This window comes from Onychostruthus taczanowskii, unplaced genomic scaffold (genome assembly GCF_017590055.1).
Source record: "Onychostruthus taczanowskii isolate IOZ18803 unplaced genomic scaffold, ASM1759005v1 scaffold16, whole genome shotgun sequence".
In the NCBI taxonomy this organism is placed as follows: Eukaryota; Metazoa; Chordata; class Aves; order Passeriformes; family Passeridae; genus Onychostruthus; species Onychostruthus taczanowskii.
In genome coordinates this window covers 1,448,114-1,473,213 of record NW_024498795.1, presented here as the reverse complement: position 1 = coordinate 1,473,213, position 25,100 = coordinate 1,448,114, and the positions used below count along the sequence as shown (strand labels likewise).

Here is a 25,100-nt window from a genome sequence, read left to right as displayed (position 1 = left end):
TGAGCTCTGGTCTTGTCTTTCTGGTCAGCGTTACTTTGATTTTCTGTGTTTCCTTCTCAGATTTCTGTTCTAGATGCACATTGTATCTTGTATGATCATGTGTCAAGCACCTGTTTACTCTTAAAAGGAGGATGAGTACCTCTCAATGGAAATTTTCTGTCTTTGGAAGACGTCTTTAAAAAACAAACTGTAGTAGATGTTTGTAATCAGTAATGAGGGAATAAGTTGGAAGGCATACCTGTAGGTGGGAAATGAATTTTATCTATCCTGAATATTTAGATTTTTGTAACTCTTATCGAATATTTATGTACTCCTTGTGATGCCCTGAAATGTTTGAAATTGTGAGGAGAAAAATTTGCCCTCTTGTATGATCTGAGGAACCTTGTGTTCTGTTCCCAGAGTGAAACTATTGCCATGATTACCAGAGGCATTCAGTTCATTGGTTGTTTCTCAGGACAGGTTGAGGAAATGTACCAAGGAGGAGACACATAGACTCTTTTCCAATGAAACAATTGGTTTTATGTACTATAATTTAACTGAAAAAATGCTGTTGGGTTGTTTTATATATGCACATTATACATATATATATATATATATATATATATATATATATATATATATATATATATATATAAATGTATTAAAAGGTATGGAAGAAACTTCTGCTTTTGATTAAACATTCACCAATACAGTATGGTCAGCTTTTCTCCAACCATTTTCCTGCCTGAGACCTTGCAGACTTAGAGCTTTCAGTGAATGGCTGCTGAATAAAAAAGCTTTGTGATCCACTTGAATGAAACAGTTCTACCCCACCACAACCACCTTTATTTACTTTTTCCCGTTTTTTCTTGTCTCATTCACTACCTCTTTTCCTTCTCACAGTGCTGCCATACTCAGGAATAGAGTGGCTCCCTGCAGAGAGTATTTTGATGAGCTGAAATGAAAACCTGCTCTCCCACGCTGTCAGGGCACTGTACCTATGGTACTCTCAGAGCTGTACCCATCAAGGAAGCTTCATTCACACTTTCCTTTAAGAAAAAGATTCAGTTGACATTTTGCTTAGGGAAAAATTCCAATTTTCAAACTTTAAATGTGAAATTTGATACAAAACAATAATGGTGTAATTCTGTTACTCAGTGCAGCTTTGCCAAATATTTGCCTTTTGGGGAAATGGTCAGTTATTTTTATTCCTTTGCAACTGGGATTCATTCACTTGCCCTAAAATTATGTATATTTTCTTTGAAACTCCTTAGATTAAGTTTTCAATATGTTCTACAGTTTTCAATGCCGTATCCAAGTACCTTTCTTCCTCTGTGACTAAAATACTAGTCATTTAATAATTACATATTCTACACAGCCCAAAAGTGGGGAAAAGGCAAAACAGGAACACATAACTGCTTTATAGTTCCAGTGTCCATATACTTTAAGAACCTATCTAATTCCTCAGCCTAGTACTTCAACTGTATTTCTATAAAAAGCATAAGGTCTGTATAATGTTCTCTTTTTGTTTCCTGGGGAACAGTTGGTGTTTGTGGCTTTGTCTTCCTATGCAGTACCTGAGTATTGCCAAGTTAATGAAAATGTAGATGCTATTTTCAAAGAAAACACACAAAAAAGGGAGGGAAGGGGGCATTATAGCAGTTTTGGCTATATATATGGACATACATAGCAGTTTTACTAAATTTTTGCATTCATTGCATAATGCAACCATCTTCTCAACTCATACATTTATTAAATATCTGTGAGGTCTCTCTCCTACAATACACAGAAAATTGAACAAAGCTGCAGAACACAACCAATCTATAGCAAATCTGACCAGTTGGGAACCTATTTCTTGTAGAGACCAAACACAAGCACACTAGAGTTTGAAAATAAGGATGCAACTTTGCAATGTGCTGTTAACACAGCCTAAGGCAACTGGTAATCTGAAGCACAAAAGTATTCAGGAGCCAGTGGATGCTGCCATTAGTGCCACTCCAGAACAGCAGATGATATCACTGTAACGCTGATGTATTCACACAGCTTCCACAAATGTTCCTCAGAAAAACTCCATGAGAACCAGGCAGACACTGTGACAGCAGTGTGCCAGAAAATTCTGTTTTCATGGAATTGCTTTAATTCCTGGCATATGCATGTTGATAACCTAACTGATGACCACTGAGACTACTTTGTACAGCTCCTAGTGCTTCCACCAGAAGGAAAACTCTCTTTTGGAACACATGGTAGAGCTGCCTGCCTAGAGACTACAGCGGCCTTTAAATAGACCCAGGGACCCCATGGGACCCTGTTCCAGTCTCGGCTTTCTTCCTGTGCGAGGCACACAGACTACTCCTGACCCAAGAGTTGCTCTCTATTTTCAGCTAATGAGCTGTGAAGGAATGGAGGGCAACAAAATGTCTTCAGTGGTAACCAGGTGCAGCTGGTACAAATGGAACTTAGCATTAGTACGTGATAAAATAGAAGAAATAAAGTAAAGCTTTTGCTTTTATTTCTGTTTCAGAGGGTGTGATATGAATATATAATTGTAACTGTGATTTACTTTTTTTTGAAATCACCCTTTGATAACAATATATTCACCCCTATGAACCAATAACACATGGCATTACTAAATATAGTTACTAATATATCTTTACTGTGAATATTATAGATTGATGCATGCTGGTACTTTTGATTTTGAAGTCACTTGGTGCAGAAAAGGTGAAATTTAAAGAGACTGCTAATAAATCATCACATGGTGCTAAGGAACTTGAATAGTCCCATTTTTTTTAAACAGCCACATGTCATTATTTATAGTTTAAACTGTCTATGAGTACACTCCTTTGAAACAATTTCCTCTGCCCATGTAAAGGAAAAACAAAAGGGAATCTCTTGTAGCAGGGACTTTGCTGTTTTACTGCGTAAATATTCAGACATTACTTTTTGTGGCAGACATGTATCAAGTTCTGTCCTTGGGAGGTTTTGCTGTGTTTGTTTTCTTCTTCTTTGGTTCCACAAAAGCTACAAGTAAAACTTGAAAATGTATTGACAAACCAAAGTTTGTTGAGACATTGACAATAGCTGCTCTTTTTTGTTTTGTCAAAAGTCTACCATGACATTTCGGGAAAAATACTTCATTCCACAACACATGTATAGTAATCCTGTTGGGATGCAGAAAACTATAATCAAGTTTTGTTCTAAGTTAATAAGACTTTGCTGGAAGAGGGGTTGAAATTGAGTGTCTGAGGGCAAAAGTGTTTTAAAGTGCTCTCTATAGCAATAATTTAAGTACAAAATACAGCCTTCAGGCACCCATTTATTTAGAAGTTGCTAAAGTGCAGGCAATCTGTGACGACCCTTACCTGCTTACGGCAAAGAGAAAAAAAGGTCAATCGTTAATCATATCTATGTACTGCATTTATCAGAAAAGGAATTAACTTCATGCTTGTTCAGCTTTTCAGTCTAAAGGGCAATACTATGAGGAGTAGGGTTTTTTGAGATATTTGATCTCTAGAACTGACAAAGACTATCAGCCTGTAGCATATAAACCTCTACTCAGACTTAGCTCAGCAGCCACATGTGCTAGTTTCCATCTGGTAACCTAGAAAATGCAGGGTGGTTTTCCATTAGAAAATATAACTTAATGGTTGTGCATTTTAGCATGGAATATAGAATTATTTATGAAATACTAAAAAGGAAGGAGTAATGAGTTCCAATTAATATCTGCTTTAGTGTTTAACATCAGTGTATTTTGGCTCTTTTTTATACCTGCTGCAAAGGAATAAGTGTGGCTTTTATCCACACATGGAATGGAGTGAACAGTGGAAAAAGTGTGAAAAGCTGCTCTTTGATTATGAGAATAGATCCAACAGCATTGCAAAATTTCATTTTTCCATACATCATTCAAATACTTGTGACTCTTTCCAAACACACTTATTACATGACAGGATATATTAGAATTTTACATTTTTAACCACAGAGAACTGGTCAAAATGCCCATCTGTGTTTTGTAAGTAGAAGGTAATGACTGTGCAACACCACTGTAGTGACATAACTTTAAAATCAAAGGGCTGGATGTATGAATTCTGCAGATATAAAGTCTTACACTGCATGAAGGGGGCTGTGTTTGTACTTGATATTATAAATAAATGTTCTTCACTTTTTATTTTAGATAAAAAGGTGAGGTATGTTGGAAACAAAGATAAGCTTATGGCGGAATGAAAGAAACCACAAAGAATATTGACTGTCTTGTTGTAACAAGAAGTTTGTCTCCCTGTCCAGGTCCTTAAAAGACAGTAAAAGGTGATGGGTGAAGGTCTTGTGTATTCAGCAATTATTTAAATTGCATTGTGCTTAGAAACCTAAATATTAGAATCTGCTGGCGAAGTGGTGCTATTGAAGAAAATGGAAGTTTCACTTTGCAAGGATTTTTACAAGCTTATGCAACTCGAAAGATTTTTACAGACACAATTAAAACCCATGAAAGTAACTGAGGTTTAAGTATGATTAAATATAATTAAAGCATTTGAAAATGTCCATATCGTTATGAATATTGCTAGCTGTAATGGAGACAGTATTTCCTTTTAAACTAAATGCAAGCTCAAAAAGTAATAGGCTCTCTAATATGAAGAAGTTATTATTTTTTAAAATCACATTTAAAGTGCCAAAAAATGAATTTCATTGGGGTTTTTTGTTGTTTTGATACAGAGATCTTCATGAGGTTCAACAGATATACTATGGTTTCTTACAATCCTGAAATTGTCAAGTACATTAGTGTATTTTACAGTAATTTTTTTCCTGTGAGACTATTTTACATGAATGAAGTTAATTTTTAATCAGCTGACACATTGTTTTCAGTCTTTTTAAAAAACTGTGATAGCAAGTCAGAGTGGGCATAGAAAACAGCACAAAATTAATTGGCTGGTTTGGCAGTTCCATACCAATAACCAAGATAAGGGTTTCAGTTAAACATTTATTTTCATCATTGCTCCTATACTTAAAACAGAATAAATTACATAAAATAAAATTTTCTTTGTGGATGTTTATTGTCACATTTCCTGAGTTTCCACAAATGATGGGCTGTGACAGGAGATATCCAGAACTGCATTTTTTAAATTGTTCTAATTTCAGACGGTTGCAAGGAAAAACAGAAAATACATGGAAAAAAGAAGTGTTATGACATCTTACCAAAGAATGACACACCCTTTTATTTCTTTGAAAATCATCATTATAGAAAGGTGGAGAAATTTATGAAAGTGAAAAATGTGGTAAGAAATCAAAAAAAAATAAAACCAGATTCTGTAATCTTTGAAAAGATTAGGAGAAATTGACAAAGACTTAAGCACACAGCAGTGAGCCGTGTTGAGCACAAAACACTTTCCCATAGTCCAAATTCATATTCCCAAATTATTCTTCTCTTTCATCAGGAGCTGGAAACAATGTTGTGTGTTCAGTCTGATTCACAGCTCTACATTACTCTGTACAAAGCATGATGGGTTCATTTTCCCTAACCTGGCTGGAAGAACCAAGTGCCAGCCTGCCTGACATGAATTATGCAATACAGAAAAACAGTATTTTGCACAACGCACCACCGATGTCATCACACAACTTTGTGGAACCCACTGCAGCCAGGTATTGTCAAAAGTATGATTTAGAATATTTCACAGCCCATTGAATTCTGGGTGATATCTTCCTTAATGATGCATAAAAATACATACAGAGGTGCTCAACCTTTTTGCTTCTAATTTCAAAATGTTCTGACAGAGTTCTGTAGGAAGGTTCCTCCCATTCTAATGTTGTTGAGTAAATTATAGACATTTCAAAGAAAATAATAAATGTCTGCTAAAGACAGTTTTATTTCAGTAGGAAAAAATAGTATTAAATATTAATTTTAATTAATTTTAATAAAGACTAATTTAATTATTAGAGATTAATTTTAATACATACAAATATTTCTAACACACATTCCTCTTTTCAAATACACATATAGACATCAGCATGAACAGAGAAAATATTGAAGAAAAAAGAAAGATACTGTGCTCTTGTTTATATCTTAGTATGATAACCTATTGTTCACTTAAATAATTTTATAAAATTTACTGGTTAATGCTACAAATTAATTACTTAGTGTAACAATCTAATTGAATAAACTCTTAAGACAGGTGTTAAATACCCTTTAGAACCACTGGCATGCATTTTTTGTAAAATTACAAAGTTGTCTTTTTAAGTAAGCCTAAGGTTAGAAGAAATATGTCAGCCATGCTAGTAATTCATATTAATTATCTTATCTAACTATACAGGCTAACAATGTGGATAGTGCGGAAATAATCTTTTGAAGTTTGTGTTGGATAGCTTTGTACATTTCCTCTGATATTTCTAGCTCAAACATTATATTCTAATTATATGTAAGGATATTTAACTCTAACTGTATAGCACAGATAGTAAGGTTAATCTACAGATTTATAAATCAAGCCTAATCAGGGCCAAGAAATTAGTCAAAGCAGTGGCACTAGTCAGTCCTGTGACATGGTGGCAGCCTGCCCCAGTAATATCTGAGGACACACAGCTGAGGCTATCTCAGTATTCCTGAGGCTCCCCTGCTTTAAAGAAAATGTTGGCAAACTCATCACACGTTTATCCCACGGTTATCCAGATGCTTGTCCTCTTCTCATAACTCTCAATGCATTGTACTATTAGAAAAGAGCAACAACAAAAAAAAATATGGATAAAAGCAGAGACAAGCACCCTCTTGGTAGAAGAGTGTCCTACCAAGCCCTGCAGGCTCTTCTTCATCCTAAAAATATGAGTTGTTTCTGTGCAGGAGTCCAGCTTCAGAGGGCAGGGGAGAGACCATGCTTACTTGTCTGATGCAGGCTGGGAGAGAACTGGGAAGGGTCTCCCAAATCACCTGAGTGATTTGGCAGGTATGATGCTGGATGAACCAGAATTTCACGTGGCAGTGAAAAGCCTGGTCCAGTTTAGTTTGGAAGACTGCTGTGGGTCTCTAGCCTGAGGTGGAACCATTTGCCTGAGATATCAAAGGAGCAGTGGTCCCCTGAGCCCACACATACCCTGACAGCACAGCCCAGCAGGGCACAGCTGTGAAGATGTGTCTTGTGCTCTAGCCCAACAAGGTTCTGCAGGAATGTGTTTTGGAAATGTTTTTTATGTTGCCTTACTTACACCTTGAACAATACAGTCTGAGAACTTGGCGGACAGCTTCTACTTCTGGGGTCTGCAGCCTAAAAGAACATTTTAGCACCTATCTTGTAGACAGACAGGCTGGTTTTGGAAATAACCTTTAGTGTCAGACTTACAAAGCTGTTCAGAGGATTAACTCCTATTGAGCATCTCAGCTTTGAAGGAAATTGCACTAGGGAGTACTCACTGAGGCAGAGTTTCAGCTTCTGTAAATAAATACCATTGATTTGGGTTTTCACAGAGCTCCATAACAGAGTATATTTAAAGGAGCATGATGCACATAAGATTTTAAAGTAAATTTGAAAAATCAGAGTCCTGGTGCCCTGATATATTTATGATTCCAAAAATAATAATCATCGCCCTTAAAAAAAAAAAATTAAAAAAAAAAAAAACACGAAAAAGCACACAAACAAACAAACAAAAAAACACCCTAGAAATGAAACCAGTAGTGAGATCAATCCTCTGAACAAGCCTCTGAATATTAAATCTTTCCTTTTTCTGAAGGAACGTTTCTTATTTGGAACTCTCAGGAGTAAACTAGCAAGTGCTGGTAGCAGCTATACTTCAACTGTTCTGTCTGCTGTGTATCCTTGGTCCTTTCCTCCTGTCCCCTAGTCCTGGAATAAGACCTGGAGAGGAGGCAGGTGGTTAAGTTGCACAGTATAGTTAGAACAAGCTATGTATGAGCATTCTTCAAACAGAGAAGGTGGGTGGGAATTTAGGTCAGGTGAAGGTCATAAAGAAGGTTAATTGCTGAACTACCCTTCCAAAAGAGGGGGTATCCAGCTTCTTGTGTTCCTTGGTGGGTCCAGCCCTTAAAACAGCCTGTTTCCTCACTGAAATCTTGTTTTACCCCAAGACACACAGCCAAGGGAGAGCAGAAGACTAGCAGAAGGAGCAGTATCATGAACTTATTACAGTCAGAGAAGTTCTTTAAGGTAAAGGAATGTGTCTGAAATTAATGAAGAAGATAACAGGTTCTAACTTTCACATTCTTTCATAGACTGTGAGTTTATTTTTTGTCCTGTTGATTCAAACTCTGGTGACTGCCTTTCCTACATTCATAAGTCTTTTTCAAAGAGATTTGAGTTTACGCCCTTTAAAGACTTAGTTGTACTATTGATCATTGAATATTCCTTTGAAGATTGAATTTAAACATTTCTGGTTTTGACCCAATGAAAAAATTATTTTTATTATTATGGAAAAGGTTTTACTTTTCTTTAATCTCATATATTCATTTTCAAATCACACAGATGGTAGTTACCCTATAATACCCCTCAAGGTATTCAAAACTCAGTTTTTCAATGACAATATATTTTATTACATTTATTTCCTTTCAGCAAAGTTTCTAAGACTTTTAAAAAAAACGCAGAACTACTTTGCAGTTTAGATGGTATGCTGAGCTAGTTGCTATCCATGGTTGTGTCATTTTGCTTCATTGATTCTTTTTTCCTCCCTCTTAACTACTTGAGCGAGTGATATAGCATGAAACAGCACAGTAACTGTTAAAAATAAAATTTCCAAATTGCAGTTGGTGGAGTTCATTCAAAAGAAATTTTTAAAAATCCAAAAGGAAAGGACAAATCTATGGGAAATATTGAAACTAAGCAGCAATAAACCATGGTTTGTTTATGCTGGAAAGTCTGTTTACATAATCCAAATACCAAATATTGGGTCCCAACCTGCCAGACTCATAAAATATTTAAAGAGTTATAATATTGCATTTCAAATTGAGCTTTTGGAAGTTTCTCTTGTGTGTATCTTGCTAGTTTTTAAACCAATAAGAATGTTGATAAGTTTGGGGTTGTTTTCTTTTTGGTTTTAATTTGTCACTTGTTCAGCTGCTGTTCACTGATATTACTATGATACAGAAATGAAGCTGTTGTTTTGGGATTGTTTTTGAAAAAAAAAATAACATATTGTTCTTATTATGCTATGTGTGATGTGATTTTCCCTGTGGATTATCCTACTGGTAGAACTAATATGTTTACGGAATTTGAATTAAAACAGATTACATACCTGCAAAGGAGTGCACTATAGATTTTGTTTTGTCTTCAAATCACAAAAATAAGCAATTTTTTCAAAAATACAAGCTGAAAGTGCCAAGAAAAGAAATAAGGGCAGTACCACAAATAATCAAAACAATCTGGTATTCCAGATATTTAATCTCAACCTATCCCAGTTTTTTACCCTCAGTAAAGCAGGGATGTATTCTGACAGTCTCTAAAAGCAGTAAAACAATACCATCTTCTCAGCTTATGGATGTTTGTGTATCAGGACTCCAACTGAGACCTTCTCTGTAATCAAATCCATTACACCGTTATTTTGGCATTTTACTATCGGGGGATCATAAGAAATGACCCAGTGCTACAAGGTTTCATTTATAAGGCTGTGCCCAAGTTAGAATTAACTGCTATGACATTTGATAACTCAGGAAATAAACCAACTTGTTAGTAGTACAGTTCTGTGTATCCTCATCAAATTCACATTAAAGCATTTATATATCTGAAAACTTTCAGCAAGTGAAATTTAAAAAAAAAACCCTCCATTGAAACATGTCCTTGTTCAGGAGTACAGAAAACCAAAAGAAGATGTTTTTAATGGTATATGACATTGTAAACAATTTAAGTCTTCAGTGTAATTTGAAAGGACGCTTTAGTTTAGGATTTTAGATTTTTAGCTGAAGTGTAGGATAACCACTCCTATTGCTCAAATAGTGAAGAAAAGCCTTGTGTCCATGTTATTCTCAGAAGAAACTAGGTTCCTATTTTCCTGTGCACGTGAAGAAAGCTTTTCACTGGAGAAGGGTGTGCAAAATGTGCTTTTCACTGTCAGGCTGTGATGCCCTTCCTAGCCAGCCAAGCAAATCGGTACTTGATTTGTAGGCAGGCTCATGATGCCTCCACCACTAACCCCTTTCAAAAAAAATCCAAACAAAACCCCAAACACCATATCCAGCAACATTTTTGTGTATGCTTCAAGAGAAAAGTGGAATCAGGCATAGGTGGGCCAGGCATGCAGTTTGCAGTATGCTGACATGGATGATTATCAGCTGTCGTGGTAACAACACACTTTCATTTACTGGGATTCTGTCCTCAGTAATTCAGCAGATTTGTAAAAGGCCAAAAGATGCATAGATCCTAATTCTCAGGTCTGCCTTCTAGTTCTGTTTGTTTAATGATTTTTTTGTCTGTTTGTTCAATTTCTGTGTGATTTCTTCTGTAGGTTTCAGCAGAATATATACGTATGCGCACATACAACTACATATGTATGTGTATTGTTTTGTAAATGTTCTCAGTCATGCTTTCTTCTGCTTTGCACCATTTACTCATATACCTTCCATGTTCTCATTTATTTTTTGCTCAATTAAACCTTATAATAAATTATTAAATATAACCTGACAGTGACAGAGTCTTCCTGCTTTGTTTTCTTCTGGGCATGGGGAGAAGTGAAGGGCGTGAAGGAGTGGGGGAGGAGAGCAGGGGCTACACTTCAATTGCATCCCCAAAACGAAAACACTGAAATTACTGTGGTGAATGGCAAGAAGCCTGTGAAACCACAAAGCTGTCAGATACCAAGCTGCTGTTCATACTTTTAAATCTACGTTCAAGGAGCCCTGATACATTTGCTTTTGTCAGCTGAATAGCACTGTTTGCCCAGCAGCAAAATAACACCTCCTGTGTGGAAAATCATGGGTATTTATTATTCCATAGAGCTCTCAATTTGAGATGCAAAAACCATGAACATAGACAACATCAAACACATTTTCTTTCTCACACTGTCACATAGGCTTCTCATACACATAGATTTCTCAGACCAAATTAACTTTATGTAAACGTATGCAGCTCCATTCTGCATATTAGAGTGTTCTAAAACTGATCCTTAAGAGTCCACCTCCTAGGTAAAAGTGTTTCTATTGCAGAAGTACAAATAGTCTCTAATCCTGCATATGAATTATGGGATAGGCTGCAATACAACACCAAAAGAGCCAGGGTCTCATCACTGTCCTGCCAAAGCAGCTCAGGCCCTACCAGCACAGCCAGTTTGACCTTCCACATCTTACCAGCACAGAGAAAATAAAGTCTATTCTGTAAATAAAAGGCCTGTGCTCTGATTGCTTCATTCTTAAGAAAGAACCTAATGATCTTTTCTAATGTTTTTGTGAGACATTTTTGCAGTTGACATAAATCTCCTCTGTCTGCCTGAGTGATGATTATTCTCCTCTTCTTTCTCTGCTGTGTATGCCATGAAAATTGGATCTTCCATAACTGTTAGAAGGAGGCTAGAAGAACATTAAAAGGAAAAAAAAAAAAGAAAGAAAGAAAAAGTTGAAGGTCTTTTCTCAAAGCAACTGCTGCTTTGAAAAAGCAGAAAAAATTTTCTTCAGATGCTGACTTATTATTGGGAAGTATGAAACCATCAATACAAATAGTTTTTTTCATATCCAAGTCATATGAAAAAAAGAAGTTGCAGCTTGAATATGTTTCCCAGCTGTCTCACATTGGCCCCCTGATAAAGCACCAGTGAAATGCCCCTTCCCCACACACACACTCTTCAGATACTGATGCGGTCTCTCCTACACCCATCTTAAAACATTAATTATTCTGAAGCTATTGACTATGCTAAGAATTAGCCATTTCATTAAGACAACTAAATTTTACAATGCCTGGGTAAACTGGTATGGAGGAAAGGTGATTTCTGAAGCAAAAGACTGGTCCCTAACCTATGGCCACTCTAGGAAGAGCTTCATCCCGGTACAAACAGTGACCCAACAGTCAGAATGAGAGAAATTGGCTTTATCAGGACATATTGACAGTGACATTGACAGTGGGGCTTGTCACTGGATCATACAGGAGTGAGATCTGGGAGGAGATAGGTGGAAAGGCAGTCTCACATCCACTGTGAAAATGGGGTCTCACATCCACCATGAACGCTCATTTCCCTAAACACACCCCCGAATAAGGGTGTCAAGAGACAAGAGAGAAGCAGTGAAATTGGCTCCTTGTCTTTCCACTTCTAAACTTCAGGGCTTGAATAGGATTATTAAGGGGGAAAAAAAAGACTCTGTGTTCCAAAACACAGACTGCTACAACAAAAAACAAAAAACAAACAAAACCCAACACCAACAAAAAAAAAAAAAAAGCAACAACAACAACAAAAAAAAAAATTAAAAAAAATTAAAAAAAATAAAAAAAAAAAAAAAGAAACATCTATCCTAAAGAATTGTAGTGAAGCTGAACTGGAAAAAACAGATTAGAGAAAGAGTATCACACAATATGATTTTTTGCCTCAGTTTTACAAGTGATGACTTGAGGAAAAAAGACATTTACAAAGAGACAAATAACAAAAAGGCTATCAAATCAAAAGATGTAATTTGTTAGTAACATAGCCCAGAGTAGTCTCTAAATGTAGCTGTATGTAGAGCATTAAGGGGTATTCATCAAAAAATAATGAGTAGTAGTAATCATATTTTAAAATCTTCAATTTTTCCTGTCTATATAGTTTAAGATTACACTACAAGATTATGGGGATATAAAGAGTAGACACAGAAGAGAAAGTTCTTAATAAATATACAGTACAAACCATGAGTAATCTTCATCTCAACAGGTGACCTTACCCAGATCTGAGTAGAGTACAAAGCTTTTGATAAAGCCTCTGTGACCCTCCTCTTCTTTCTGAAGACATAGATTTAGTCAGAAACATAGCGGTGGAAACTGCATCATACATGATAGTATAGTCTAAAATATCTAATTCCAATATAATGCTGATATTACTGACTTTCTCACTGAAACCAATAAATACAATAAAAATCCAGGTAGACTTGCAAACTGCAACATGCATGAGATTAGCACTGTGTCATAAAACCCTGAAAAGGCCTTTTTATTTGGGGAATATGTTGCCCAAAAATTCCAGCAGCATCATATGTTGCGGTAGGGGAAGGAATACATTTTCTGCTCACATTTTTTTCCTTTGGAAGAAGAGAGATTCTTGATCAGACCACTGGAGATGTTTGGAGGGAATGCAGCAAACTTAGATAAAGTTTGATAAGATACCTTAGATAAGGTTTAAACTATTAATTTGGATCCAGCTGTAAATCTGGAACATGAAATCAGAGGACAAAAAATGCTAGAACATGTAGAAAACTTCAAGATATCACCTGTTCTCTGTGCTCAAAATAGGAATAGCAATGCCTAGCTTGATGTTGCTCCTGACAAATTACCCTTAACGTGTAACAACAATGCCACAGTAAGCATTTAGCTGACAAAGGAACTTGAGTAAGCCATTTGTTTCCCTAATGTGGAAAAAAGCGAAAAAAAACCAAGAGGGTGTCACTTTTTCATAGGCTGTAGAACTGATAGGATTTTTCAAGTTTAAAATTTTAGTGAGAAAATTCAATTATTTATGGATACCAGGGTTTTTTTTGTTATGAGGGGGATAGTAGGATGAGCTGTTAACACATCCATCCTTACCTGCTGCAGTATGTTTTGCAAATTGATTTATTACTCCCCTTTTTGTGACAAGCAGTAGTGATGAAGATCAGCAGGAAATCTAACATTGAAACAGCAGCAGAAATCCTTTCAGCTAGGTAGGTAATAAACCATTTGTGATCCCAAGTTGCTAAAATATTATTGCAATAAATACAATTGGTAATTTGTAAAAATATAAATCAGCATGAACTTTTTATCACAAACTAAGCTGAAAAATCAGTGATTATATAAAGACATTATTCCATGACAGCTCATGCTCAATATTCAGACTTAACAGCAATTTCCTCATTTCTAAAAAGCCTCTGTTATGCTGAACCAGCTCTTAATAAAGTTGTGATTGGGATGACCAAAGGTGAGTGAATACAGCACAGTATGAAAAAGAAATAGCTATGTTTTGTACCATCCTTTTCTATCTCCTTCCTTCCCTGGTGAGAAAGCTGTCCATATGTAAGTTACTTAATATATGGTTAATAAAAGTCCTCAGTCTACTTAAGTGAATGTTCTTGGCTAACACAAAGCTGTGAGGAGTGACCGATACCCCAGAGGGTTGTCTGAAAGCTGCCCTTCTCAAGGACCTCAGTGGGTTGGAGAGATGGGCAGAGAACTGTCTGAAATTCAGTGAGGTCAAATGCAGGGTCCTGCACCTGGAGAGAAATAACTCAACACACCAGTATAGGCTGGGGCTGATCTGTTGGAAAGCAGATCAGGGATCTGTTGGGATCCTGGGGTGCATTAGGAAGATCATTCCAGCAGGTTGAGGGAGGTGATTCTGCCCCTCTACTCAGCCCTAGTGAGGATACATTTGGAGTGGTTTGTACAGTTCTGGGCTCCTCAGTGCAAGAGAGACATGGAGCTACTGGTGTGGGAAACAAAGGAGATCAAGGGGCTGGAGGGTCCCTTTTATGAGGAAAGGCTGGGAGAGCTGGGCCTGTTCAACCTCGAGAAGAGGTTACTGAGAGGAGACATCATCAATGTCATGGAATCACAGAATCAGCTTGGTGGGAAAAACCTTTGATATCATCAAGTCCAACCTGTTAAGTCCATAAGTATCTGAAGGGAAGATGCCAAGAAGATTAATGAATCCAGGCTTTTCTCAGTGGTGCTAGGCAATAGAACAAGAGGCAATGGGCAGAAACTGATGCACAGGAAGATCCACCTGAATGTCAGGAAGAACTTCTTTACTGTGTACGGGCCCAAGCACTGGGACAGATTGCTCAGAGACGCTGTGGTGTCTCCCTCACTGGAGACATTCAAGAACCATCTGGACAAAATCCTGTGCCATGTGCTCCAGGATGACCCTGTCTGAGCGAGGAGGTTTGAACCAGATGACCCACTGTGGTCTCCTCCAACCTGAACCTGTGGTTCTGTGATTGTAAAGGTTGTCCCACAGGAGATACCAAACAATCATTCAATACTTCCATGGGCAGTAAATTATTTTTCAGAGTACCAGGAAGATCATCTCAATGCTCAAGAGATTTTCTGTTCAGTACTTCACGCAATGGCATCAGTTAATTTCTGCTTTAATTCAAAAAGAAATCTGTTTTAAAAAAAAAAAGTCACTAAAATTTCTCCTGTTATCATCCCACTTTTTTAACCACCTAGTATTGTACCTGCCTTGATGACAGATGTCAAGAAACCTGCCCCATTTGTTCTAGCCTAAGCAAAAACGCTTTCTTTGAAAACTGCAACCTAGGCAGAAAAAGTTAAACTTGTAGTAACTTTGCTTGAAATGCATTGATTTCTTTGGAATGGAGTCATATCTTCAAATGAAACTCAATAACAACCTGTAATAACTAGAGACAGACAAGAAAATGGCTTCAAGGTATAAGCCGATTTGTTCTTATAGTGCTCAAGTTTGTGGTGAGGTACTTATTTTTTAGGTGAAAAGCATTGGAGAAAAGAACAGAGGTAATATTATCAAAGTCACACAGGTAATCCACAGCTCAAGTTCTCAGCTATTCATTGGTGAATGGGAGCTAAAATCTGTCTTCAAGTGTACTCCCTCTTTAATGTTCTGCTCACTCTACAATGAAACCACAGCTGCCCCAAAGTGCAGCTTCCATTGGGGTAGACAAGTTCTGTGCTTAGTTCATAGACAAAGGAAAGCAACCAGTGTCACTAATGACAGTAATCCCAGCTAACCAGCTGCTGAGCATCACCAGATATCTTTCCTCTCCAGGATCAAAAAGCTTCACATCTTACCTGGCTGTCCTGAATCCCACCTGACACTTGCTCGGGTACGCCTCTTTTGTATTAATGTGTTCATTGGAGAGGATGACAAAAAATACTGATTACAGAAGAGTCTTATCCTTGAATCCAATGCTATTTTACTGGAAAGAATAAAGAAAGAAAATTCTCTCAGAAGTTTACACTGGTGAAGGTATGTGGCACTATAGACAAAGCTGCCTGATAACACAAACCAACACCTTTTGTGTCATAACCACATATGAAATCACTCTACTACAGAATGTTTTCAGCTCCTGCGTACTTTAAATGGCAGGATGGTTCATATACCTACCTCCAAATTCAGGAAAAATTATAATGTCTTTTTTTACTTCTAACCACCAGAGAAAGCCGTTGTCTGTGCCAGGGAGTACTTACAGTAATACAAAAAAACCCCATCCTATAAGTAGCAAGGGGAAAAAAATTTAAATATTTTATTTGATTGTCATCAAGCATGGGTGACTCTGGATAGAGTTGTGGATTTCAGCAGCATCCCCACCCTTCAGTTTAATTGCTCCAGACTACTTTTTTTTTTTTTCTGAAGTTTCACCTTCAGTTTTATCAGGTCATGGTTATAATCTCTGAGTTAATGAGTTTGAGAGCTGAGATTATCAGCTGTCAGTTAAATATGGATGCAAAAAATCATTAGATTCTTTTTCTTTTAACTAACGACAACTGAAAGCCTGCGTGCCTTTTCTCATTTGAAGTGAGCAAAACCTCCCTTAGGCATTTGTTTTCTTTAACTACACAAAACCATTTGTAATTACTGACTTTAACATCCCAGTCAAGATTTTGCAGAAACATGTCAGAGGCTTGTCATGTGTCTCTTTAGTTCTTATGTTCTCAACAAAGGTGTTATGCTGACAGGAGGTTATTAAGTATATTTTCAGCATCAGTACAACTTCTGTCAAGTATTAGTATTTCTCTGCAAGTTTGGGAATTTTTTTTTGTGGGACACTTTTCAACCCTCAGTGCTCCAACTTTGGTTTTGAGGAGGAAGCATTGATGGGCCAGAGAGTTATTTTAGCAAGAGATTCAAGCTGCTTTGTCAGGACCTTCATGTATTTTGTCACGTGCCTTGATGGACTGGCATGTATGGTATCATGATTGGGGATCACTGAAATCGTTTACCCCATAGCTGATTTACTCCATAGCTGAAAGGCAGAAATCCAGCATGAATGCATTCAAGCCCAGGGACTGCTGGCTGGTTGTGTGGAGACCCACAGAGATGGTTTGATACCAAGTGTTCATACTGAATGACTTCATGAAGGAGGAAGGAAGATAATTTCACTCCTATCCTGGTTCTCCTCACCCCCTTAGTGCAGTTCTTATTTTCTGTCTGTTTCCCATGGCCCAGAAGCACTGCTGTCTCCTTCCAGCTCTCAAGGAATGTATGATAAACACCAGCGACTGTACAAGTGCTTCCCTGCTCTTCATCTGGATGCTAATGAAGACTATCCTACTATTCAGCCATGGTGTGATCTCACCCTGAGGACTATGTGCAGTTCTGGACCCCAGAAATTTAGAAGTAGGTAAAGGTATTTGAATGTGTCCAGAGGAGGGGAACAAAGCTGGTGAAAGGCCTAGTATGAACTGTGATGTAACCCCCTAAACATGAATGTAAATACAACCACTAACCTATTTTTCAGATCTAGGGGGACCACACAAAAACATGTTTCTGTTTTACTTTGCCTAAGAGAACTTGCTACCTTGATTTCTGCTAAAGTGAGAACTAATTTGTAAACTCTCTGAAATGTCTGTGTCTTCAGGAGGGAATAAGTACTTCTGTTCCAGCACTGCTAATTTTTCAGTCTTTTCATATGGCATGTCCCATTCTTTCCCAATCATCTACCAAAATAATATGTGGATTGCAAGTCTGCTTCCTTTCTTCAAAGACTGTCTCAAAGAAAAAAGCATGGTAAGAAAAGCACAGAAAATGGGTTCAGATGTGGAATCTGGTGTCATGACTGATCTGCAAATTAAAAGAATTTTTAGAAGGAGAGATATAGTGAAGAATACATCAGAAATTAATTCAAAATCTCTTGAATACATTATATAAATATGTAATATTCAGCTGTTTCTGTAAGAGTCATCCAACAAGAACTACACTACTTTACAAATAGATTGCTTTAAATGTTCCATGTTTTGAGGTCAAAACATATTTGCAGAAGTCCAATTTAACCTGTAAATTCCTGTTTCTGGAAAATAGCAGTCACAATATTTAGTAGGATAGAGTGGATAAACTTAGTGATACTGAATTAATCTCATGGTTTAATTTTCTCTAGTATTCAAAAATAATAAATGCAGCTTGCTGACTTCTACTGATACAACTAAAAGAACGGTTTTCATGATGCTTGAATATCTATTCCTCTCTCCCTTTTTTCTTAACAATAATTCCACAGTGTTTTCTTTGCAAAAATTCATTCACTTCCAGACAAGAAGCAAGCTGCTTCTTTCTACCATACCACCTCTCGGAATCAGCAGTTTTTGGACTGCTGCCTCTTCTGAAAATAATCCTGTGCTCTTAATACAGCCTTTCACCTAAGATTCCTGCTCTTCAAAAGTTCTTGAGCTCCTCTCAGCAGCAGCTTAAAAAATGAAAGGGGGGTTCTTATCTTTTTTTCTTACTCTCTCAACCTAAAACCTAAACAGCAGCTCTCCTGCTCTCCTCCCACCTTCTAGACTCAGTATTTCAAAATAACTCTGGAACTGGGCAAGGTGAGAAGAATCGCTTCACCCATGCAGAATCACACCAACAGGCTTAAAGCGTTGGAAGAGTTTGGTAGAAAATCCGAGCTGGAGCATGGCTTAGCTGTAACGTTAAGCCAAAATAAGTGACATGACTGAACTGGTAGAACATACTCAAAAAAAAAAAAAATACTGCAGCAAGTTTCTGGCAGCAGCTTGTTTATTCTAGCCACAACTGTTGGATCAAGCAGAGTAAGTCACTCATGAGTTTGTGAGAGACTTCACTGCTGTGCCAAAGGGTGCAGTGGGAGCTCATGCCTGACCTGCTGTTTCTCTCCACTTACTGTTTTTTCCATGTCACGCCAGCAATATTGATTGTATCTTATGAAAAAGTTCCAAATGTTGAAGAGAAATAATAGGAAATCCTTGATATTTCACTTTCTTTGAAATTAATGAAAACTCAGCAAAGTGCACTTAATAATACAGGGTGGGCGCTTAAAAAGGATACAATGGAGTGTTTTCTGACTCATATTGTACTTCATGTTCTTCAATGCTTTCATATTCTTTTCTCCAATAAACAGCCACAACTATGCTACTGTTGCTAGGACTAAAATAAGAAATTGAATTTGTTTCAAGAGCAAAAGAAGCATGGAAACTAAACTCTACTTTTGGAGAAGAAATATTTTGTATAGGTAGAACTGATCATTCTGAAGGTTACTGTATTTTTTGCAACTATATGTTTTCATTTTGGTGTTAGAATACTGCATTTGGGAGTTAGAAGGAAATATTTCTATTGTTTCACAATTAAGACATACTTGCTTATATCAATATAGTCAGGATTTTGAAATTTATATGTTTAAAATTGTCAGAGGTGTGGACTTTTTGTCCTGTTTCCTGTATTTTTATCACATTCTGCCAATTTTTATGGATTTCTGTGGTCAAGTATTCAAAGTAAAGCAGGTCATCATGGTTTTTTCCCCAAGCATATTCTCCTCTTCTCAATTAACAATATCACAGTTTAAACATATTCTGTAGTTTTAGATCACGCTACAGCTCTGCCAAATATGCATGTATCACCAGGAGCAAGGACAGAGAAGTAAAAGCTGGACCGAATGCTGCAAAAGAAGATCTGGGTGGTACAAGGATTAGGTCTTCAAAATGCATTTGACAGAGAAGAAGCAAAACTTTTCCTTTTCTTTTTTATTTTTTTTTTTTTGGGCGGGGGGGGGATAGTTTCCTTTTTTTTTTTTTTTTTTTTTTTTTTGGGGGGGGTGGGATAGATCATAACAAAAAATAGAAGTAAAGGTGGAACTAAACCCACAGTACGAGAAATTTCAAGAGTCTATGTGTTCCATTATAAGGAAGCTGTGACAATATTAACAGCAAAATCTAGAGAGCTTCTCAGCTCTCCATGAGGAAACCCCTTACCTGAATAAGGTGGAGCCCAGTTCACAAATCTCTACATGACAAATATGACTGTGAGTGTGCTCTTTGCTTTTGTTGGAGGACAGGTCTCATCCCCAAGGCCCTGCTGTTGCAGCGTGCTTTTATACTTTGTAATACTTTGTAATAGTTGGATTTTGTACCCCCTTATTCCCCCCCGATGATGTCCCCTGTTTTGTACCCCCTTCCTCTACCTGTGTAACCATTCTCCTGTGTTGAGATCATCCCCAAATCCCCGCCCTGGCTCTCTGTCAGTCACTCAGCATCCCATCCCTTCTATCTAGATCTTTCGGTCAAAGCCGTCGAGTGATTAGCCCGAAGCCAGGGGTCAGCCCTCCAAGGATGATGTTATACGCTATCCCAAATGTCCATCCCCTAAGGCTGCATCCCTGGAGGGTCTTTATTGGTCAGCAAATGTATCTACCCTCGGTTTCCTCCCCCCCTTTAAATGTAACCTTGAGATTCCTTTGTCTCACTCTGAGCACGGCGCACCCTGAGGTGTGGGGCTCCCTGGGGAGCTCCGAATAAACCTTGGATTGGCCCCCTGTTCAGAGTCGGCCTTTTACCCTCCACTGATGTCTCCAGTGTCTCTTCTGCTGCAAAGGTGACTAGCCTAGCTGCCCTCAGTACCCTCGGGGCACCAGAGAGTGTCCCCCCGCTGTCGGTCACTTCGGGGCTGCCCCCCCGCTGTTTGCCGACCCGGGGCTGGCCGGGGGTCACTGGGAGGCACCCAGAGAGACGGACCCTGCAGTACAATTTGCTGATGGGAAATTCTCCTTTCGACTTCTTTGGCAGAATGCCCACCTCTTCTGCAAATTCAGGCTCCCCTTCCAAAGCATCTCCTTCCTGTAAGCCATATGAGGAGCAGCTGAAGCAACTGGGGTTGTTTAGCCCGGAGAAACGAAGGATCAGAGAGGACCTTATCACTCTCTACAATCACCTGAACAGGTTGTAGCCGGGTGGGGGTTGGTCTCTTTTCCCGGGCATCCAGTGGCAGGACAAGAGACTCCCTGAATCTTCACCATGGGATGTTCTGGTTGGACATCAGAAAAAGGTGGTCAGGCACTGAAACAGTCTGCCCAGGCAGGTAATGAAGTCACTGTCCCTGGAAGTGTTCAAGAAACAACAGGAATTATTTAGTTCACAAGATGGTGTCCAGTCAAAGTTTGAGCTTGATGATCCTGGAGGTCTTTTCCAGTCTAAATAATTCCATTATTCTATTCTATTTTGTGATTGTTGATATCAAACCAGTTTCTCACAAACAGGTCTAAAGTCCTGCAATAAGATCAGACAAGCTTAAACCCAGTTTATTTTTGAGAAAATAAGATTTATTGTTAACTTAGCTATCTTGTACATGCTGCTAATTGGAATGTGTTATTTAAATAAATCCTCACTTGTTACTGAAGAGTTATTTTATTTGTGTAAAAGTGTTAATGCCTCAGAAGGTTCTATTTTTAGAACATTTACCATTTTCTCCTTTACTTAACAGCCACAGTAAAATTCATCATATAGTTTTTGTTTCTCCCAGCAGATACACAGAAGTACATCACAAAGTCAGAGGCTGTAACATTTTGAAAGACAGTTCCAGAGATTTCCTGATCAGAGCAATCCACTGGTGTACATTCTTTGAAACCCAAACCAAAGCTTTGCTTTCCTGATGAGTTGCACAGAATGACAATATCTACCCAATCTGCTTTAATCCTTTCCCACATCGCTTGCTGCACTGAATCTCCAATTTTATCAGGGAAGTAAAAGCAACATTTCCTCCTGGCTTGGTAAACATGGGATTATTTTGTTTCTCAGACACTTCAAAAGCATCTGTTGAAAAACACAAACCCAGCAAAAACCTGGTTATAGTTAATTCAAGGGAAGTTTAGTATCCACAATTCCAGCACAGCAAATATTTATAAAATTGACTTACAGCAGAATGATATTGAAATAATTTGAAATGCTGAAAAATATAATTTATACCTATCTATGACTATATATTTGCACACGTTTAGACAAAACAGTCTTTATGGAACTCTGAGTCTGTGATGACATTGGAAGAAAGCTATTTTTGTAAACTTTGAGTACATGAATGTTCTGTTAACAGTTTCAGCAAATACTCAGCAGCATAAATTATGGGGCCAATCTAATTAAACTTGGCGTAATCTTGTTCTTCTTTCACACTAGTTATAATAAGAAAATGGTTTGATGTGACCCTCAGGACATGATTTAGTAAATTATGTTAAAAGGCATTCCAGCCTAAGAGCTGCAATTCTCCCATTCACAAAACTCGCACCACCTAAATTTTAAAAAAATCTTTTCCATTCATACATTCTACTTGGGGAAAATCTGTATGGTCTGTTTGTCTGTGGTATGAAAGAAGACTTCTAGAAAAATTCAAGACTTTAACCACATAGAAACCAGAGATATATCTTAAATAATTTTGACTGGAATCAGTCTGAGTTATTGTTTTTATTAAAACAATTTTCTGTTTTCTACTTAATAAATGTTTAAAAGTCTGCAATAAAAAGATTGCCAATTTCTCTGACAATCAGAGCCACTTGATTTCTAAAGTCAGTTTTGTAATGCCTGTATCCCATAAGCTAGGATGAGAACTGTCACCTTGCTGAACACTAATGTTGGAAAAGATTTATGATCACGCTGTTTTTCTTACACTATAAAAGGATCAATCTTTCAAGTTCTTCAATGAGATTTTTTTTTAATTAGATGTTTTTAAGTAAAAAAAAGTCACTACACTATATTTTTTACGTGTTTGTCTCGCTCTGTGGCAACAACTGAAAGGTAAGTAGGCTAGCTAGGAATAAGTGATTCCATCCATGCTGACAGGATGGAGACTCCATTGTGGGAATCTGTAACTTCAGAGAGCTTGTCAGTCTCTGTGAAAGGTCTAGCCAGCAATTTTTTATCAATGGAATACAGCACAGAAAATTACGTTCCCTCTACCATTGGAGACTTGAAATATGATTAAAATGTTGAAATGTGAAAGACAAAAGGAACACTGTCTAATGAGTTTACCTAAAATAATTAATGAAGGACTTGAAGATCCATGTAGACTGCATTCAAGGAGACTGAAAGTTAATGACAGCCAAGGACAGAAGAGAGATAAATTCACTAAACCAAACAGAAGGTATAACACAGTGAAGTTAATTAACTCTTTACACAGCTTGCCAAAGACAGCTAAATTTCTGTTACTGAAGCTGACTGCAAAGGCCGGATAATCATTTAAGATGCAAATTCCAGCAAGAATTTACTCATGGAAGTCCAAGTATTATTCAAATTAGGCTGAATGACTGCTCTGATGGGACTCTAACCTTACAAAATAGGTTCCTTAAAGTGCAGTCCCTCAAAATTACTACATTAAATCAGGTAAGGGTTTTTTTATATTCCTTGCAGATACAGATCTGCAGGTTCATTCAGATTTGCTAGGGAAGAGGGATAAATGAAAAAGTGATCAAAACCCGTCCTCTCTCTGGAACACTATTCTTAAAGGTCAGATTCTTTCTTCAGACTGCTAAATTCCAGCAACAGCCTGCTTTACAATAAGCCACACATTCCTGCCAAAGAAGTCTTGCCTCATTGTGCAGTCTGGTTTTCCACCAGTAGAGCAAGCCTTACTGCTACCCACATTCTCCTCAGGAGCATTGACATCTCCCCATCTTCTCCTGGGTGTCTCCTCACTGTCCTGATTATTTCATTACAGTGCCAGCCTGAACTCCAGGTGTTTCTCCTATGTAAACATGCTTAATAGGGAATTTTGTGTTTGATGATGCTACCTCCCACCTTCTAGAGCATTTCCCCCTGACCCAAGTGATAGGACCTTATAACAACCAGCATTCCCCCTGCTTGCCATGTATTTGCTAGAAAATTGTACATTGCACGTATGATCAACTGGGAATAAAGAGATAAAACATTTCCACCAAACGATGAAAATCCCTTCTGTCTTAAAATTTACTAGTTAACTTCTGTGTTATATTTGCCAAACAAAATATCCCAGTTGCTTGATAATATATATTATTGCAACATTGTAATATACTATAACAGATACATTACAAAGCTAACGTTGCCTTGCAAAGTCAGTGAAAATTTTCCATATAGAAATCTTGATACAACTGCATATAGTTTGCATTGATACAAATAAAAGTGTTATGTTGATAATGAGAACAAGGTACAAGCAGCCAAATGAAAATAGAAACAGTTTGGAGATTTCTGGCTGCTCTGCATTCTGTCATGACCATTTTCAAATACAGACGTCATGACTTTTTTTTTTTGTTTGTTTCTTTATTTGTTTGCATATATATTTTATTTGAAAGTGTGCAGCAACATTAATGTATTTTCACTCTTTATGAATAATGTAAGTATCTCCCCTTATTACAATATGGTACCTTGAACAATTTATATGATTATATAAGGCACAAACAATGGCAAATCAGGCCTACGTAGTTCTAATTAAATCTTCTAAGTACACTAGAGTATTCCAGGCTTTTGTTTTAAGCAATTGTCCCCTTTTATTTTGACAGCAGCATCAGCATAGTTCTTTCATCCTCCTTCTCCTCTGTTCAATCACTTACTTTATTTAGCACCTTTCTAAACACAGTTTCTTTGCTTTCAGCCTGGTACGTGTGGGATGAAAACCTCCCTCTCCCAGAATCCCTTCTACGGGAAAAAAGCACACCCACACACCTTCACCCCTGCACACGCGCGGCTCGGGGTGACACACCGTGTGTGAGCACTTCAGAAATGTTAAATAAAAATTTATCCTTGCATCTGTTAAAAATAGGCTCTGCCTTCCTGCTGCTCATGCCAGACACTGCCACTGCTGTCTGCTCTGCCCATTGTCACATCATCTTGCTTCCTGAACAGAAAGTAGGAGGAGGTGACAGCACCCAGGATAGGTCCATAGGACTCTCCTTAGTAAGGAAGTTGCTCACATGCTTGTTAACCTCCACCAACCTCTTTGGCAGTATGTTATCTCATCATATTTTGCTGTTGTACCTACGCCTATCTGATACTGGGTATTTAAAGGAGAAAAAAATTGCAAGATTTCATATTTTTAAAATTTATTATCTTTCAATA

General features: G+C 37.6%; 1 protein-coding gene across 1 annotated transcript in view; it reads right to left on the bottom strand.

Moving 5' to 3' along the window:
* Nucleotides 1-11,326: 11,326 nt before the first annotated feature.
* Nucleotides 11,327-25,100, bottom strand: part of CD226 (CD226 molecule) — a 29,908-nt gene continuing 16,134 nt past the window's right edge. Inside the window, 6 exon segments of the mRNA XM_041399215.1 lie at nt 11,327-11,458; nt 12,794-12,853; nt 13,685-13,794; nt 18,525-18,531; nt 21,512-21,765; nt 21,768-21,844. Coding sequence (XP_041255149.1) covers nt 11,327-11,458; nt 12,794-12,853; nt 13,685-13,794; nt 18,525-18,531; nt 21,512-21,765; nt 21,768-21,844 — 640 coding nt within the window.